This window comes from Ammospiza nelsoni, chromosome 31, assembly GCF_027579445.1.
Source record: "Ammospiza nelsoni isolate bAmmNel1 chromosome 31, bAmmNel1.pri, whole genome shotgun sequence".
Classification (NCBI taxonomy): domain Eukaryota; kingdom Metazoa; phylum Chordata; class Aves; order Passeriformes; family Passerellidae; genus Ammospiza; species Ammospiza nelsoni.
The window spans coordinates 274,361-290,476 of record NC_080663.1 but is presented as its reverse complement, the minus strand read 5'-3'; the positions used below and the strand labels follow the sequence as shown (position 1 = coordinate 290,476).

At 56.1% G+C, this 16,116-nt stretch overlaps 1 protein-coding gene across 1 annotated transcript; it reads left to right on the top strand.

The window, feature by feature from the left end:
• The first annotated feature begins 583 nt into the window (after positions 1–583).
• On the top strand, positions 584–16,095 carry LOC132085635 (phosphatidylserine lipase ABHD16A-like). The gene is given in 21 exon segments (XM_059491087.1): positions 584–732; positions 822–878; positions 1,689–1,755; positions 2,890–2,976; positions 3,074–3,159; positions 3,249–3,325; positions 4,827–4,931; positions 5,421–5,537; positions 7,978–8,077; positions 8,806–8,869; positions 9,656–9,705; positions 10,488–10,565; positions 10,567–10,612; positions 11,411–11,515; positions 12,340–12,403; positions 12,526–12,582; positions 13,363–13,446; positions 13,963–14,039; positions 15,099–15,197; positions 15,731–15,777; positions 15,886–16,095. Coding segments are annotated over 21 exon segments (1,674 nt in total). The 5' UTR covers positions 584–609; the 3' UTR covers positions 15,970–16,095.
• The last annotated feature ends 21 nt before the right edge of the window (positions 16,096–16,116 follow it).

Genomic DNA, 16,116 nt, shown 5'->3' with positions numbered 1-16,116 from the left:
TGACAACGCCGCCATTTTTGTCCCGCCCATATTCCCATGACAACGCCGCCATCTTGTCCCGCCCCCGTTCCCATAACAACGCCGCCATCTTGTCCCGCCCACGTTCCCATGACAACGCCGCCATCTTGTCCCTCCCCCGTTCTCATGACAACGCCGCCATTTTGTCCCGCCCCCGTTCCCATAACAACGCCGCCATCTTGTCCCGCCCCCCGTTCCCATGACAACGCCGCCATTTTGTCCCTCCCCCGTTCCCATAACAACGCCGCCATTTTTTTCCGCCCCCGTTCCCATGACAACGCCGCCATTTTTGTCCCGCCCATATTCCCATAACAACGCCGCCATCTTGTCCCGCCCCCGTTCCCATAACAACGCCGCCGTCTTGTCCCTCCCGCCTTCCCATGACAACGCCGCCATCTTGTCCCGCCCGCGTTGCCATAACAACGCCGCCATCTTGTCCCGCCCACGTTCCCATGACAACGCCGCCATTTTGTCCCGCCCCATTCCCGTAACAACGCCCCCCGGTAAGTGGGCGGGGCTTCACCGCCGGTTCCGGTCTCGCCCCCGGAAGCGCCGTTACCCGGAAGCGCCGCCACTTCCGGCGCCGCCGTCATGGCGAAGCTCCTCAGCTGCGTCCTGGGCCCGCGGCTTTACCGGGTCCATCGGCCCCGGCCGCCCGGGCCGGCCCCGGGGAGCGGCGGCGGCGGCGGCACCGAGCGCGGGGAGCCGGCCTGGGTGAGGCGCGGGCACGCGCGGGGCGGCGGCGGCTGCCACGGGAACGGCGCTGACCCCCGGTGCCCCCCGTTATCCCCCCGTCCCCACAGGACTCGTATTACCAACCGCGGGGGCTGGAGAAGCACACGGACAGCGTCCTGGCCCTGGTGAGACCGACCGGGGCACCGGCACCGGGCTGGCCCCGGGCTGGCCCGGTTTCACCCGGCTTGACCCCGATTCTCCTCCATTTACCCCGATTTCCCCCAGTTTACCCCCAAAAATACCCCCAAAAGCCCCCAGATACCTCTAAAAACCAACCTAGAGAAGGCCCCAAAACCAACCCTGAGACCCCTAAAAAACCACCCCAAAACCAACTCAGAGACCCCCCAAAATCCAACCTAAACCCCCCAGATATCCCCCCAAAAAACCAACCCAGACACCCCCAAAAACCCCCAGACACCACCCTCCCTGAGATCCCCAAAATCCCCCCCGGCTTTCCCTGAATTCTCCCCATTTCCCCCCAGAAAATACGCCAGAAAGTGCCCAGATATTCCCAGAAAAAATAAGTGAAATAACAACGCGGATATCTCCAAAAAACAAACCCAGACACCCCCAAAAAACAACCAAAAAACCAACTCACAGATCCCCCAAAAACACCCCAAAAACCCTCCCTGAGACCCCCAAAAAACAAACCCAGAGACCCTCAAAAGGTACCACAAAAATCCCCCCCAGTGATTCCCCAAAAACAACCCCGGAAATCCCCCCCAAAACCACCCCATAAAACCCCCCTGAGACCCCCCAATTTCTCCCCCAATTCCCCTCAATTTTCTCCCCAATTTCCCCCCCTAACCCAACACAGAGACCCCCAAAATTCCCCCCTGAGACCCTCCCCAAATTTTCCCCAATTTCCCCCCAAATTCTCCCCAATTTCCCCATTTCGGGGGTCCCATTTTGGGGTCTCATTGGGGGTCCCGCAGGCCTCGGTGCTCTGGTCCATCTCGTACTACGCCTCCCCCCTGGCCGTGCTCTACCTGTACCGGAAAGGTGGGCGGGGCTCTCACCTGGGCGGGGGTCTCACCTGGGCGGGGGTCTCACCGGGGGTTTTGGGGGGATTTTGGGGGGTCTCAGGGAGGGATTTTTGGGGCGTTTCGGGGGGGTCTGTGGGGTTGGTTTTGGGGTGGATTTGGGGGGTTTTGGGGGGATTTTTGGGGGGTCTCAGGGAGGGATTTTTGGGGCGTTTCGGGGGGGTCTGTGGGGTTGGTTTTGGGGTGGATTTGGGGGGTTTTGGGGGGTCGGTTTTGGGGTGTTTTGGGAGTGTGTTTGGGATGTTTTGGGGGGAGTGTTTGGGTGATTTTGGGTTGGTTTTGGGAGGTGGTTTTGGGGTGTTTTTGGGAGGTGGTTTTGGGGTGATTTTGGGTTGGTTTTGGGAGGTGGTTTTGGGGTGATTTTGGGGTGTTTTTGGAGGTGGTTTTGGGGTGATTTTGGGTTGGTTTTGGGAGGTGGTTTGGGGGTGATTTTGGGGTGATTTTGGGTTGATTTTGGGGTGATTTTGGCCGTTTCTCCCCCAGGCCTGCTGACCATGTCCCGCGTGGTTTGGGGGTTGATTTTGGGGTGATTTTGGGTTGGTTTTGGGAGGTGGTTTGGGGGTGATTTTGGGGTGATTTTGGGGTGATTTTGGGGTGATTTTGGCCGTTTCTCCCCCAGGCCTGCTGACCATGTCCCACGTGGTTTGGGGGTTATTTTTGGGGTGATTTTGGGGTGATTTTGGCCGTTTCTCCCCCAGGCCTGCTGACCATGTCCCGCGTGGTTTGGGGGTTATTTTTGGGGTGATTTTGGGCTGTTTTTGGCCGTTTCTCCCCCAGGCCTGCTGACCATGTCCCGCGTGGTTTGGGGGTTATTTTTGGGGTGATTTTGGGGTGATTTTGGCCGTTTCTCCCCCAGGCCTGCTGACCATGTCCCGCGTGGTTTGGGGGTTATTTTTGGGGTGATTTTGGGCTGTTTTTGGCCGTTTCTCCCCCAGGCCTGCTGACCATGTCCCGCGTGGTTTGGGGGTTATTTTTGGGGTGATTTTGGGGTGATTTTGGCCGTTTCTCCCCCAGGCCTGCTGACCATGTCCCGCGTGGTTTGGGGGTTATTTTTGGGGTGATTTTGGGGTGATTTTGGCCGTTTCTCCCCCAGGCCTGCTGACCATGTCCCGCGTGGTGCCCCTGTCCCACTGCGCCGCCACCTTGGGGCTTCTCCTTGCCGGGGTCGCGTGCCTGCGAGGTGAGGGGGCTCCGGGGGTCCCTGGGGGTCCCGGGGGGTCCCTGGGGGTCCCTGGGGGTCTCTGGCCCCCCCCAACCCCCCCGTGCCCCCCGTGCAGGGCTGGGCCGCTGGAGCAACCCGCAGTACCTGGAGTTCATGGCGGCGCTGGAGGAGAGCCACCGCTCGGGCAGCGCCGAGAGCAAGGTGGGCACGCGGGCGGGCGTGGGGAGGGGTCCCGGGGGGCTCCTGGGGACCCCCGGGGGGGCTCAGGCGTCCCTTCTGCCCCCCCCCAGCGCAAACTCGGCCTCTACACCTTCGACTTCCGCAGCTGGCCCGTGGATTTCCGCTGGGACAGCGCCGGCCCCGCATGGTCAGAGGCGGTGGGGGGAACCCAAAATGTCCTGGGGACCCCAAAATGTCCTGGGGACCCCAAAAACGTCCTGGGGAAACCAAAAACGTCCTGGGGAACCCTAAAATGTCCTGGGGAGCCCAAAAATGTCCTGGGGACCCCAAAAACGTCCTGGGGAGCCCAAAAACGTCCTGGGGAACCCTAAAAATACCCTGGGGACCCCTAAAATGTCCTGGGGAGCCCAAAAATGTCCTGGGGAACCCTAAAATGTCCTGGGGAACCTTAAACAACCCTGGGGAGCCCAAAAACGTCCTGGGGAGCCCAAAAATGTCCTGGGGAACCCAAAAACGTCCTGGGGAACCCTAAAAATACCCTGGGGAAGTCTAAAATGTCCTGGGGACCCCTAAAATGTCCTAGGGAACTCTAAAATGTCCTGGGGAACCTTAAACAACCCTGGGGAGCCCTAAAATGTTCTGGGGAACCCTAAAAATACCCCGGGGAACCCTAAAATATCCCCCGAGATGCACAGAAATCCCTTCCACAGCTGGGACAGCGCCGGCCCCGCATGGTCAGAGGCGGTGGGGAACCCAAAAATCACCCTGGGGAGCCCTAAAATGTCCTGGGGAGCCCAAAAATGTCCTGGGAACCCAAAAATGTCCTGGGGAACCAAAAAATGTCCTGGGGACCCCAAAAACGTCCTGGGGACCCGAAAATGTCCTGGGGACCCCAAAAATGTCGTGGGGACCCCAAAAACGTCCTGGGGAACCCTAAAAATGTCCTGGGGACCCCAAAAATGTCGTGGGGACCCCAAAAACGTCCTGGGGAGCCCAAAAATGTCCTGGGGAACCTTGAACAACCCTGGGGAGCCCAAAAATGTCCTGGGGAACCCAAAAACGTCCTGGGGAACTTTAAACAACCCTGGGGAGCCCTAAAAACATCCTGGGGAACCCTGAAAAATAATCCTGGGGGCCCTAAAACACCCTGGGGAACCCAAAACACATCCTGGGAACCCTAAAAGTCGCCCTGGGGAACCCCGAAAATGTCCTGGGATACTCAGAACCCCCTGGGAAATGCCGAATGTCCCCCTGGGATACCCAAAAATCACCACCCTGGGGACCCGGAAAATATCCTGGGAAACCAAAAAAAATGACCCTGGGGACCCGAAAACGCCTTGGGGATAAAAAAAACACCCCTGGGAATCAAAGCAAACCCTCAAAACATCTCTGGGGACCCAAAAATAACCCTGGGGAGCCCTAAGAACGCCTAAAACGCCCCTGGGAACCCCAAAAACCACCCTGGGGACCCCGAAATAGCCCTGGGGAACCCCAAAATAGCCCTGGGAACCCCAGAAATATCCTGGGGAGCCTGAAAATATTCTGGGGGCCCTGAAAATACCCTGGGGAACCCAAAATCACCCTGGGATATCCAAAAAAAACCCCAAAACACCCCCTGGGAACCCCAAAACCCCCCTGGGAACCCCAAATGCCCCCAAACCCCGCCCCTGAGCTGTGATTGGCCGCAGGGGCGGCTCGAGGGCGGTGCCGCTGCTCCAGACCCCGCCCCGGCGCCGGGGGGGCTCCCGGGGGCTGCTGGGGGCGCTCCGGAAACTTCCGTGCGCCCTGGCCAGGTGGGCGGGGCTTCGGGGGGCGGGGCTTGGGTGTGGGCGTGGCCGTGCTGGGGGAGAGGGGTTTGTTATAGCGGGTGGGTGGGGCCTGGGTGGGTGTGGCTTTTTGGGGGGTGGGGCTGTGTAGGGTGGGGGTTGGGGTGGTGTCCCAGGTGGGTGGGGCTAAGGAGGGTGGGGCCACGGGGGTGTGGTCAAGGTGGGAAGATGATTGACGGAGGGAGGAATGGGTGGGACTTATGGCCCCGCCCCTTGGGTGTGTCCACATTGACCACACCCCTGGGTGTGTCCCTGACCTGGCCCCGCCCCTGGGCGTGTCCCTGACTCTGACAATGGGTGTGTCCTGTATTAACCCCGCCCCTGGGCGTGTCCCTGACTCTACCCATGGGTGTGTCCTGTATTGACCCCGCCCCTGGGCGTTTCCCTGACTCTGACCATGGGTGTGTCCCCTATTAACCCCACCCCTGGGCGTGTCCTCCCCGGCCCCGCCCCCAGGTGGCTCCTGGCTCACACCCTGGGCCGGCGGATGCTGTTCCCGGGCTCGGTGCGGCTGCTGCAGAGGGCGCTGCTGCCGGCGCTGCTGCAGGGGCAGGCGCGGCTCATCGAGCAGGTGAGAGCCCCAAAATATCCCTGACTTATCCCAAAATATCATAAACTTATCCAAAAATACCCCTGAGATATCCCTGAGCACACCCAGCCCCGCCCTGCTCTGCTGCAGGGGCAGGCGCGGCTGATTGGGCAGGTGAGAGCCCCAAAATATCCCAAACTTATCCCAAAATATCCCAAATGTACCCCAAAATATCCCAAATGTGCCCCAAAATACCCCTGAGGTATCCTGAGACACACCTGAGCAGCCCCAGCCCTGCTGCAGGGGCAGGCACAGCTGATTGGGCAGGTGAGAGCCTTAAAAATGTATCCCAAAATATTCTAAAATAACCCTAAAATATCCCAAAGTATCATAAAGTTATCCCAAAACACCCCTGAGATGTCCCTGAGCACACCCAGCCCCGCCCTGCTGCAGGGACAGGCACTAAACAGGTGAGAGCGTTAAAAGTATTATAAATATATCCCAAAATATCATAAATGTGCCCCAAAATATCCCTGAGGTGTCCCGAGACACACCTGAGCCAGCCCCAGCCCTGCTGCAGGGGCAGGCACGGCTCGTTGGGCAGGTGAGAGCCTTAAAAATATTATAAATATATTCTAAATTATACTTAAAATATCCCAAAATATTCTAAATGTATCCTAAAATATCCCAAAGTATCCTAAATGTACCCTAAAATATTTCAAAATATCCTAAATGTACCCTAAAATATCCCAAAATATCTTAAATGTACCCTAAAATATCCCAGAATATCCCGAAATGTACTCTAAAATATCCCAAAATATTCTAAATGTATCCTAAAATATCCCAAAGTATTCTAAATGTATTCTAAAATATTTCAAAATATCCTAAATGTACCCTAAAATATCCCAAAACATCCGAAATGTACCCTAAAATATCCCAAAATATCCCGAAATGTACTCTAAAATACCCCAAAATATTCTAAATGTATCCTGAAAGATCCCAAAGTATCCTAAATGTACCTTAAAATATTTCAAAATATCCTAAATGTACCCTAAAATATCCCAAAATATCCTAAATGTACCCTAAAATATCCCAAAATATCCCGAAATGTACTCTAAAATATCCCAAAATATTCTAAATGTATCCTAAAATATCCCAAAGTATTCTAAATGTACCCTAAAATATTTCAAAATATCCTAAATGTACCCTAAAATATCCCAAAATATCTTAAATGTACCCTAAAATATCCCAGAATATCCCGAAATGTACTCTAAAATATCCCAAAATATTCTAAATGTACCGTAAAATATCCCAAAGTATTCTAAATGTATTCTAAAATATTTCAAAATATCCTAAATGTACCCTAAAATATCCCAAAACATCCTAAATGTACCCTAAAATATCCCAAAATATCCCGAAATGTACCCTAAAATATCCCAAAATATTCTAAATGTATCCTAAAATATCCCAAAGTATTCTAAATGTATTCTAAAATATTTCAAAATATCCTAAATGTACCCTAAAATATCCCAAAATATCTTAAATGTACCCTAAAATATCCCAGAATATCCCGAAATGTACTCTAAAATATCCCAAAATATTCTAAATGTATCCTAAAATATCCCAAAGTATCCTAAATGTACCCTAAAATATTTCAAAATATCCTAAATGTACCCTAAAATTTCCCAAAATATCTTAAATGTACCCTAAAATATCCCAGAATATCCCGAAATGTACTCTAAAATATCCCAAAATATTCTAAATGTATCCTAAAATATCCCAAAGTATTCTAAATGTATTCTAAAATATTTCAAAATATCCTAAATGTACCCTAAAATATCCCAAAACATCCTAAATGTACCCTAAAATATCCCAAAATATCCCGAAATGTGCTCTAAAATATCCCAAAATATCCCGAAATGTACCCTAAAATATCCTAAATGTACCCTAAAATATCCAGAAACATCCTGAACGTACCCTAAAATATCCCAAAATACCCTAAAATAACCCCAGAATTATCCATGGATTTTCCAAATAACCCCAGGATTATTTCATAAATCCTATAATAACCCTGGAATTACCCAAAACCCCCCCAAACCACCCCAAAACAACCCTGAATTGCCCCCAGACCCCAAATAACCCCGGAATTGCCCGAAACCCCCCCAAAACAACCCAGAATCGCCCTGTGGGCCCCAAAAAACCCAGGCGACCCCAGAATCCCCCCATAAATCCTAAAATTACCCCGGAATTACCCCCAGACCCCAAAATAAATCCAGAATTGCCCCATTAACCCCTGGTTGCCCCCTCCCCAGTTCGGGGGGCAGCCCCCAGCCCCATTAAGCCCTGGTTGCCCCCTCCCCAGTTTGGGGGCAGCCCCCAGCCCCATTAACCCCTGGTTGCCCCCCATTAAGCCCTGGTTGCCCCCTCCCCAGTTTGGGGGCAGCCCCCAGCCCCATTAAGCCCTGGTTGCCCCCTCCCCAGTTCGGGGGGGCAGCGCGTGAAGCTCCTGGCCTGCGACGGCAACGAGATCGACGCCATGGTCATCGACCGCCGGGGCCGGGGGGACCCCCGGGGGGACACCCTGGTACGGGGAGGGGGCTCGGGGGGGTCCCTGCGGGGATTTGGGGGCATTTGGGGGGATTTGGGGCAGATTGGAGGGGGATTTTGGGGGGATTTGGGGGGAATTTGGGGCAGATTGGAGGGGGTTTGGGGGGAAATTTGGGAGGATTTGGGGGGATTTGGGGCAGATTGGAGGGGGTTTGGGGGGGTTTGGGGGGGATTTGGGAGGTTTGGGGCAGATTGGAGGGGGATTTTGGGGGGATTTGGGGGCATTTGGGAGGTTTGGGGCAGATTGGAGGGCGTTTGGGGGGATTTTGGGGGGGTTTGGGGAGGATTTGGGGGGGAATTTGAGAGGCTTGGGGCAGATTGGAGGGCGTTTGGGGGGATTTTGGGGGGATTTTGGGGGGGATTTGGGAGGTTTGGGGCAGATTGGAGGGGGATTTTGGGGGGATTTTGGGGGGGATTTGGGAGGTTTGGGGCAGATTGGAGGGGGTTCGGGGGGATTTTGGGGGGGTTTGGGGAGGATTTGGGGGGATTTGGGGCAGGTTGGAGGGGGATTTTGGGGGGATTTTGGGGGGTCCTGGAGAGGGTTTGGGAGGTCCCTGGGGGGATTTGGGGGAGATTGGAGGGGGTTTAAGGGGTCCCAGGGGGATTTTGGGGGGGTCCTTGGGGGTATTTGGGGGTCCCTGGGGTTATTTAGGGGTCTCTGGGGGTATTTTGGGGGGTCCCTGACCCCCATCTCCCCCTGCCCAGGTGATTTGCTGCGAGGGCAACGCCGGCTTCTACGAGGTCGGGTGTGTGAGCACCCCCCTGGAGGGTACGAGGGGACCCCCGCAGGACCCCAGACCCAAAACTGAGCCCAAAACTGACCCCAGACCCAAAAACTGAGCAAAAAACGGACCCCAGACCCAAAAACTGACCCTGGAACCACACCTGGGACCCCAAAAACGACCCCAGACCCAAAAACTGACCCTGGAACACCCCCTGGGACCCAAAACCTGAGCAAAAACTGACCCCAGACCCAAAACTGAGCCCAGAACTGACCCCAGACCCAAAACTGAGCAAAAAACAGACCCCAGACCCAAAAACTGACCCTGGAACCACACCTGGGACCCAAAACCTGAGCAAAAACCGACCCCAGACCCAAAACTGAGCCCAGACCCAAAACTGAGCCCAGACCAAAAACTGAGCCCAAAACTGACCCCAAAAAGGACCCCAGACCCAAAACTACGCAAAAAACTGACCCCAGACCCAAAACTGACCCTGGAACCACACTTGGGACCCCAAAAATGACCCCAGACCCAAAACTGAGCCCAGGGATCCCCTCTGGGACCCCAAAACTGAACCCAAAACTGACCCCAGACCCAAAACGGACCCCAGACCCAAAGCGGACCCCAGACCCAAAACTGACCCCAGCCCACCCCAGGGACCCCGAAAGTGATTCTGGAGCCCCAGAACTCACCCCAAACTGATTTTTGGGGGGTTCTTTCTGCCCCATTCCCCCTCCCCTGACGTTCGGGGGGCTCTGGACCCTCTCATGATCCCCCCCCCGTTATTTTGGGGGGGTCCTGAGCCCCCCCTGACCCCCCCGTGTCCCCCCCAGCCGGGTACTCGGTGCTGGGCTGGAACCACCCCGGCTTCGGCGGCAGCACCGTGAGTCTGGGGGCTCCGGGGGGCTTCGGGGGGTCCTGGGGGGCTTCGGGGGGTCCTGGGGGCTCTGGGGGGTCTGGGGGTGGTCTGGGTGGGACTTGGGGGATTTTGGGGGACCCCAGACCCCCCATTTTGGGTTCCAGAGTGAATCCAATGCCATGAGTGAAAAAATGGGGGGGGGGGGATTTTAGGGGTCCTGGGGGGCTTTGGGGATCTCGAGGATTTTTGGGGATTTTTGGGGGGGTTTTGGGGGTCCCCCTGACGCCCCCTGCCCCGGTGTCGTGTCGGGGGTTCTCTCCATGGGGGTTTTTGGGGGTCCCCGAACCCCGGGATTTTTGGGGGTTTTTGGGGATTTTTGGGGGTCCCCGAACCCCGGGATTTTTGGGGGTTTTTGGGGGTCCCCAAGCCCCGGGATTTTGGGGATTTTTGGGTTTTTTTGGGTTTTTTTGGTGTTTTTTGGGGTTTTGGGGGTCCCCGAACCCCAGGTTTTTTGGGGTTTTTGGGGGTCCCCGAACCCCGGGATTTTTGGGGGTTTTTGGGGTTTTTTGGGGGTCCCCAAGCCCCAGGATTTTTGGGGATATTGGGGTTTTTTGGGGGTCCCCGAACCCTGGGATTTTTGGGGTTTTTTGGGGTTTTTGGGGGTCCCCGAACCCCGGGATTTTGGGGGATTTTTGGGGATTTTTGGGGTTTTTTGGGGTTTTGGGGGGTCCCCGAGCCCCGGGGTTTTTGGGGATTTTTGGGGGTGCTTTTGGGGGCTCTGCTGCAGTTTTTGGGGTCCCTTTCAGGGCGTCCCCCTGCCCCAGAGCGAGGCCAATGCCATGGATGTCGTGGTTCGTTTCGCGCTGCAGCAGCTGCGCTTCGCCCCCCCCCAGCATCGTGGTGTACGCCTGGTCCATCGGGGGCTTCACCGGTAATGCTGGTTATACTGGTTATACTGGTTATACTGGTTATACTGGTTATACTGGTTTGTACTGGGAGGGACAGCAGGGCCTGGTCCATCGGGGGCTTCACCGGTAATGCTGGGTTGTACTGGTTATACTGGTTATACTGGTTTATACTGGTTATACTGTTTTATACTGGTTATACTGGTTATACTGGTTTATACTGGTTATACTGGTTTATACTGGTTATACTGGTTATACTGGTTTATACTGGTTATACTGGTTATACTGGTTTGTACTGGGAGGGACAGCAGGGCCTGGTCCATCGGGGCTTCACCGGTAATGCTGGGTTGTACTGGTTATACTGGTTATACTGGTTTGGACTGGGAGGGACTGGGTTATACTGGGAGGGACTGGGCTATACTGGTTTATATTGGTTTATACTGGTTTATACTGGGTTATACTGGGAGCACTGGGAGGGGCGGCTGGGCCGGGTCCATCGGGGGATTCACTGGTACTGGGTTGTACTGGTTATACTGGGAGGGACTGGGAAAGGGTTAAAGGGGGATTTGGGGTTACTGGTTTGTACTGGTTTGTACTGGGAGGGCACTGGGGCCCAATCTCTGCCCCCAGACCCATTTTGGGGTGTTTTGACCATTTTTGGGGTCCCCCAGCCATGTGGGCCGCCATGTCGTACCCCGAGCTCGGGGGTCTCTGAGCCCTGACACCCCCAGACCCATTTTGGGGTGTTCTGACCCATTTTGGGGTGTTCTGACCCATTTTTGGGGTGTTCTGACCCATTTTTGGGGTGTTTTGGGGTCCCCCAGCCACGTGGGCCGCCATGTCGTACCCCGAGCTCGGGGGTCTCGTCCTCGACGCCTCCTTCGACGACCTCGTGCCCCTGGCCCTGAAGGTGCTGCCCCGCAGCTGGCGTGAGTCACACCCCCAAAAAAACACCCCAAATCCCGCCCAAAAACAGCCCAAAACCCGCCCAAAAACACCCCAAAACCCGCCCAAAAACAGCCCAAAATACCCCCAAAAAACACCCCAAAATACCCCAGAATCGTCCCTAAAAAACCACCTAAAAACACCCCAAAACCAGCCCTAAAACATCCCAAAAAAACATCTAAAAACACCCCCAAAAACACCCCAAAACCAGCCCTAAAAATACCCCAAAAACACCCCCAAAACAGCCCTAAAACATCCCAAAAACACCCCCAAAAAAACACCCCAAAATATCCCAGAATCGTCCCTAAAAACCACCTAAAAACACTGCAAAAACAGCCCTAAAAATACCCCAAAAACACCCCCAAAGAACCACTAAATCACCCCAAAAACGTTCTCAAAAATGCCCCCCAAAAAAACCCAAAAAAAACCCCTAAATCACCCAAAATCACCCCCCAAAAAAACACAGAAAAAACCCTTAAGTCACCCCAGAAACAAACAAAAAAAAAATCCAAATCCTCCCAAAACAACCCCTGAAACCCCCAAACCTGCCCACAACCTCCCAGTTCTCCCCAAAGCCCCCCAAAATCCCCCCAAAAAACCCCAAAGCCCCCCAAATCCCCCCAAAAAACCCCAAAGCCCTCCAAAAAAACCCAAAACCCCCAAATCCCCCCCAAACCCCTTCCAAGAACCCCAAAAAATCCCCAAATCCCCCCAAAACCCCTCCAAAAATCGCAAACCACCCCAAAAACCCCAAATCCCCCCCAGAAACCCCAAATCCCCCCAATTTCCCCCCAAATTCTGCCCCCAGGTGAGTTGGTGACCCAGACGGTTCGGGAGCACCTGAACCTCAACAACGCCGAGCAGCTCTGCAGGTACCCCCAAAATACCCCAAAATACCCCAAAATCACCCCAAAAACACCCCAAAAACACCCCCAGCTTTCGGGGGGGGCTGGGAGCCCCAAAATCCCCCAAAATTGCCCCAAAATCCCCCCAGGTACCAGGGCCCCGTGCTGCTGGTGCGGCGCACCAAGGACGAGATCATCACCACCACGTGAGACCCCAAAACCGCCCAAAATCACCCCAAAATCACCCCTGGGACCCCAAAAACACTCAAAATCACCCCAAAACCACTCCTGGGACCCCCAAAAATCCCCAAAAACGCCCCAAAATCACCCCAAAACCGCCCAAAATCACCCCAAAATCACCCCTGGGACCCCAAAAACACTCAAAATCACCCCAAAACCACTCCTGGGACCCCCAAAAATCCCCAAAAACACCCCAAAATCACCCCAAAACCGCCCAAAATCACCCAAAATCACCCCGGGGACCCCCAATATCACCCCCAAATCACCCCTAGGATCCCCAAAAATCCCCAAAAACACCCCAAAATCACCCCAAAACCCCAAATCCACCCCAAAAACACCCCTGGGGACCCCCAAAAACCCCCAAAGTTACCCCAGGACCCCCAAATCCACCCCAAAACCACCCTGGGGACCACCAGAAACCCCCAAAATCACCCCAAAACCATCCCAAACCACCCTGGGACCCCCAAAATCACCGTGGGAACCCCCCCAAACCCCTCAAATTCCCCTGGGACCCCCAAAACCACCACATGAGACCCCCAAACCCCCCCCCAAAATCACCCTGGGACCCCCTCAGGGACCCCTAAATCTCCCTGGGACCCCCCAAATCCCCCCAGGACCCCCCAGATCCCCCCCAAATCCCCCCAGGACCCCCCAAATCCCCCCAGGACCCCCCAGATCCCCCCCAAATCCCCCCAGGACCCCCCAAATCCCCCCAGGACCCCCCAGATCCCCCCAGGACCCCCCAGATCCCCCCATTTCCCCCCAGGACCCCCCGATGACATCGCCTCCAACCGCGGCAACGACCTGCTGCTCAAACTGCTGCAGCACCGGTGGGGAGGGGTCCTGGGGGGGTTTTGGGGGTCCGGGGGGCTTTTGGGGGTCCGGGGGGGCTTTTGGGGGTCCTGGGGGGGTCTGGGGGGTCCTGGGGGGGGAATCTGGGGGGATTTGAGGGGGATTTGGGGGGTCCTGGGGTAACAACCTGCTGCTCAAACTGCTGCAGCACCGGTGGGACCCGGGGGGGATTTTGGGGGTCTGGGGGGTCCTGGAGGAGTTTGGGGGGTCCTGGAGGGGTCTGGGAGGGTTTGAAGGGATTTGGGGAAGAATTCTGGGGGGGATTTGAGAGGATTTGGGGGGGTCCTGGGGCAACGAGCTCCTGCTCAAAGTGCTGCAGCCCCGGTGGGACATGGGGGGAAATGGGGGGCCCTGGGTGGGTTTGGGGGTCCTGGAGGGGTTTGGGGGCCCTTGAGGGGTTTGGGGGTCCCTGGAGGGGTTTGGGGGGACTTTAGGGGGTCCCCGGGTGGGTCTGGGGGTTCCTGGGGGGTCCCTGAGCCCCCGATTCCCCCCAGGTACCCCAAGGTCGTGGCTGAGGAGGGGCTGCGGGCGGTGCGGGAGTGGCTCGAGGCGGCGACCCCCGAGGAGCAGAGTGAGTGACCCCTGACCTCTGACCCCCTGAGTGACCCCTGACCCCCGAGGAGCAGAGTGAGTGACCTCTGACCCCCATGACCCCCCTGAGTGACCCCGAGGAGCAGAGCGAGTGAACCCCCCCCCCCCAAAGACCCCGCCCCAAATTGGGGTGAGACCCCTCCCCCCCATTTTTGGGGTGTCGCTCCCAGTCTGGGGCTCCAGTTTGGCAGTTCTGGGGTTAAATCCCAGGTTTGGGTTTTAAATCTCCATTTTTGGGTTCTAAATTCACGTTTTTTTATCCTAACCCCCATTTTACGGTTCTGAATTCCCATTTCCAGGTTTTAACTCTTTTCTTTTTGGGTTCCAGGCCCCGGTTTTGGTTTGTCACCCCCAATTTCTGGGTTGAAACCCCCCGGTTTTGGGATCTAACGCTCAGTTTTTGAGTTCTGACCCCCATTTTTGGTTTATAACTCACCATTTTCATGACGCAATCCTCATATTTTGTGTTCCAACTCCCATTTTCAAGTTCTAATTCCCATTTTTGGATTCCAACTCCCCATTTCTGTATTCCAACCCCAATTTCCCATCCCTAATTCCCAATTTCCCATCCCTAATGCCCATTTTTGGGTTCTAATTCTCCATTTTTAGCTTCTAAACCCACAGTTCTGCATTCTAACCCCCATTTTTGAGTCCTAACTCCCAATTTTTCTATTCTAACCCCCATTTTTGAGTTCTAATCCCCATTTTTGAGTTCTAATCCCCGTTTTTTGTTTAGAGCTCTCAATTTCTGTGTTCTAACCGCCGTTTTTTGTTCATAACTTCCCGTTTTTTGTGTTCTAACCCCCATCTTTGAGTTCTAACTCCCCATTTTCGTGTTCTGAATCCCTATTTTTGGTGTTCCAACCCCCATTTTTGGTTTGTAACTCCCCATTTCTGCATTCCAACCCCGGTTTTTGAGTTCTGAACCCCGAGTTCCGGTCCCTAATTCCCCGTTTCCCGTCCCTAAACCCCAGTTTCCCTGATCCCCGATGTTTTTTGTTCCCGATCCCGAATTCGCGGTTTCTCTCCCCGTTCCCAGGTTCCGTCCTGCGCCGCTGCGCCCCCGACGAGCGCTGGTGCCGGGAGCGGCTGCGGGGGTGGGCGGGGGACCGGAGCCCCCCCTTCCCGTGGGGGCTGGGTATGGGCGGGGCTTCAATGGGATGGGCGGGGCTCCGGGGGTGGGCGGGGCCATGGGGTGGGCGGGGGACCGGAGCCCCCCCTTCCCGTGGGGGCTGGGGCCAACGGGGTGGGCGGGGCCAGGGAGGGCCAGGGGCGGGGCTCGGAGCACAGCCCCCCTTCCACTGGAGTTGGGGGGGGAGGGACTTAACAGAGTGGGCGGGGTTTAAATTTGTGGGTGGGGTTTAATTGGGCGAGGTTGGGTGGGAGGGGCAGGGGTGGGGCCAGGGGCAGCTCAAGGTGTTTGCACCGCCCCCTTTCCCCTAAAGGGCCGGGTCAGGGTGGGGCTGCGATGGGCGGGGCCTAACAGGGCGTGGCAGTGGTGGGCGTGGGCTGGCTGGGTGGGGAAACAAGCAGCCAATGGGAGCGCAGGGCGTGGCAGTGCTGGGAGGAACCAGCACTGGTTGGCTGCCGGCTCGTGCAGAGCAACCAATCACAAACAGGGCGTGGTCCTGACCACACCCCCCCCCGACCTTGACCCCGCCCCCTTTGCAGGTGAGGATCTGAGCCCCGCCCAGCGGCAGCAGCTGGCGCTGTACCTGGTGAGTGGGGGCGTGGCCGGGGTGGGGGCGGGCTGGGCGTGGCCTGTGGGCGTGGTTTGGACGCGGTGGGCGTGTCCCCGCCTGACCACGCCCCCGCCCCTCCCCCAGGCCCAGCAGCACCTGCAGAACTTCGAGGCCTCGCACTGCACGCCCCTCCCCCCCCAGGCCTTCCGCCTGCCCTGGGCGCTCTGACCCCGCCCCCCGGCCCCGCCCCTGGCCCCGCCCCTGGCCCCGCCCCCACCGCCCCTGCCCCTCCCCCGCACGGCCCCACCCGCCCCTCCCCCAGCGCACACAGAGGAATTAATTCGTTAATTATGGAAATTATTAAAGTTTTTTTTT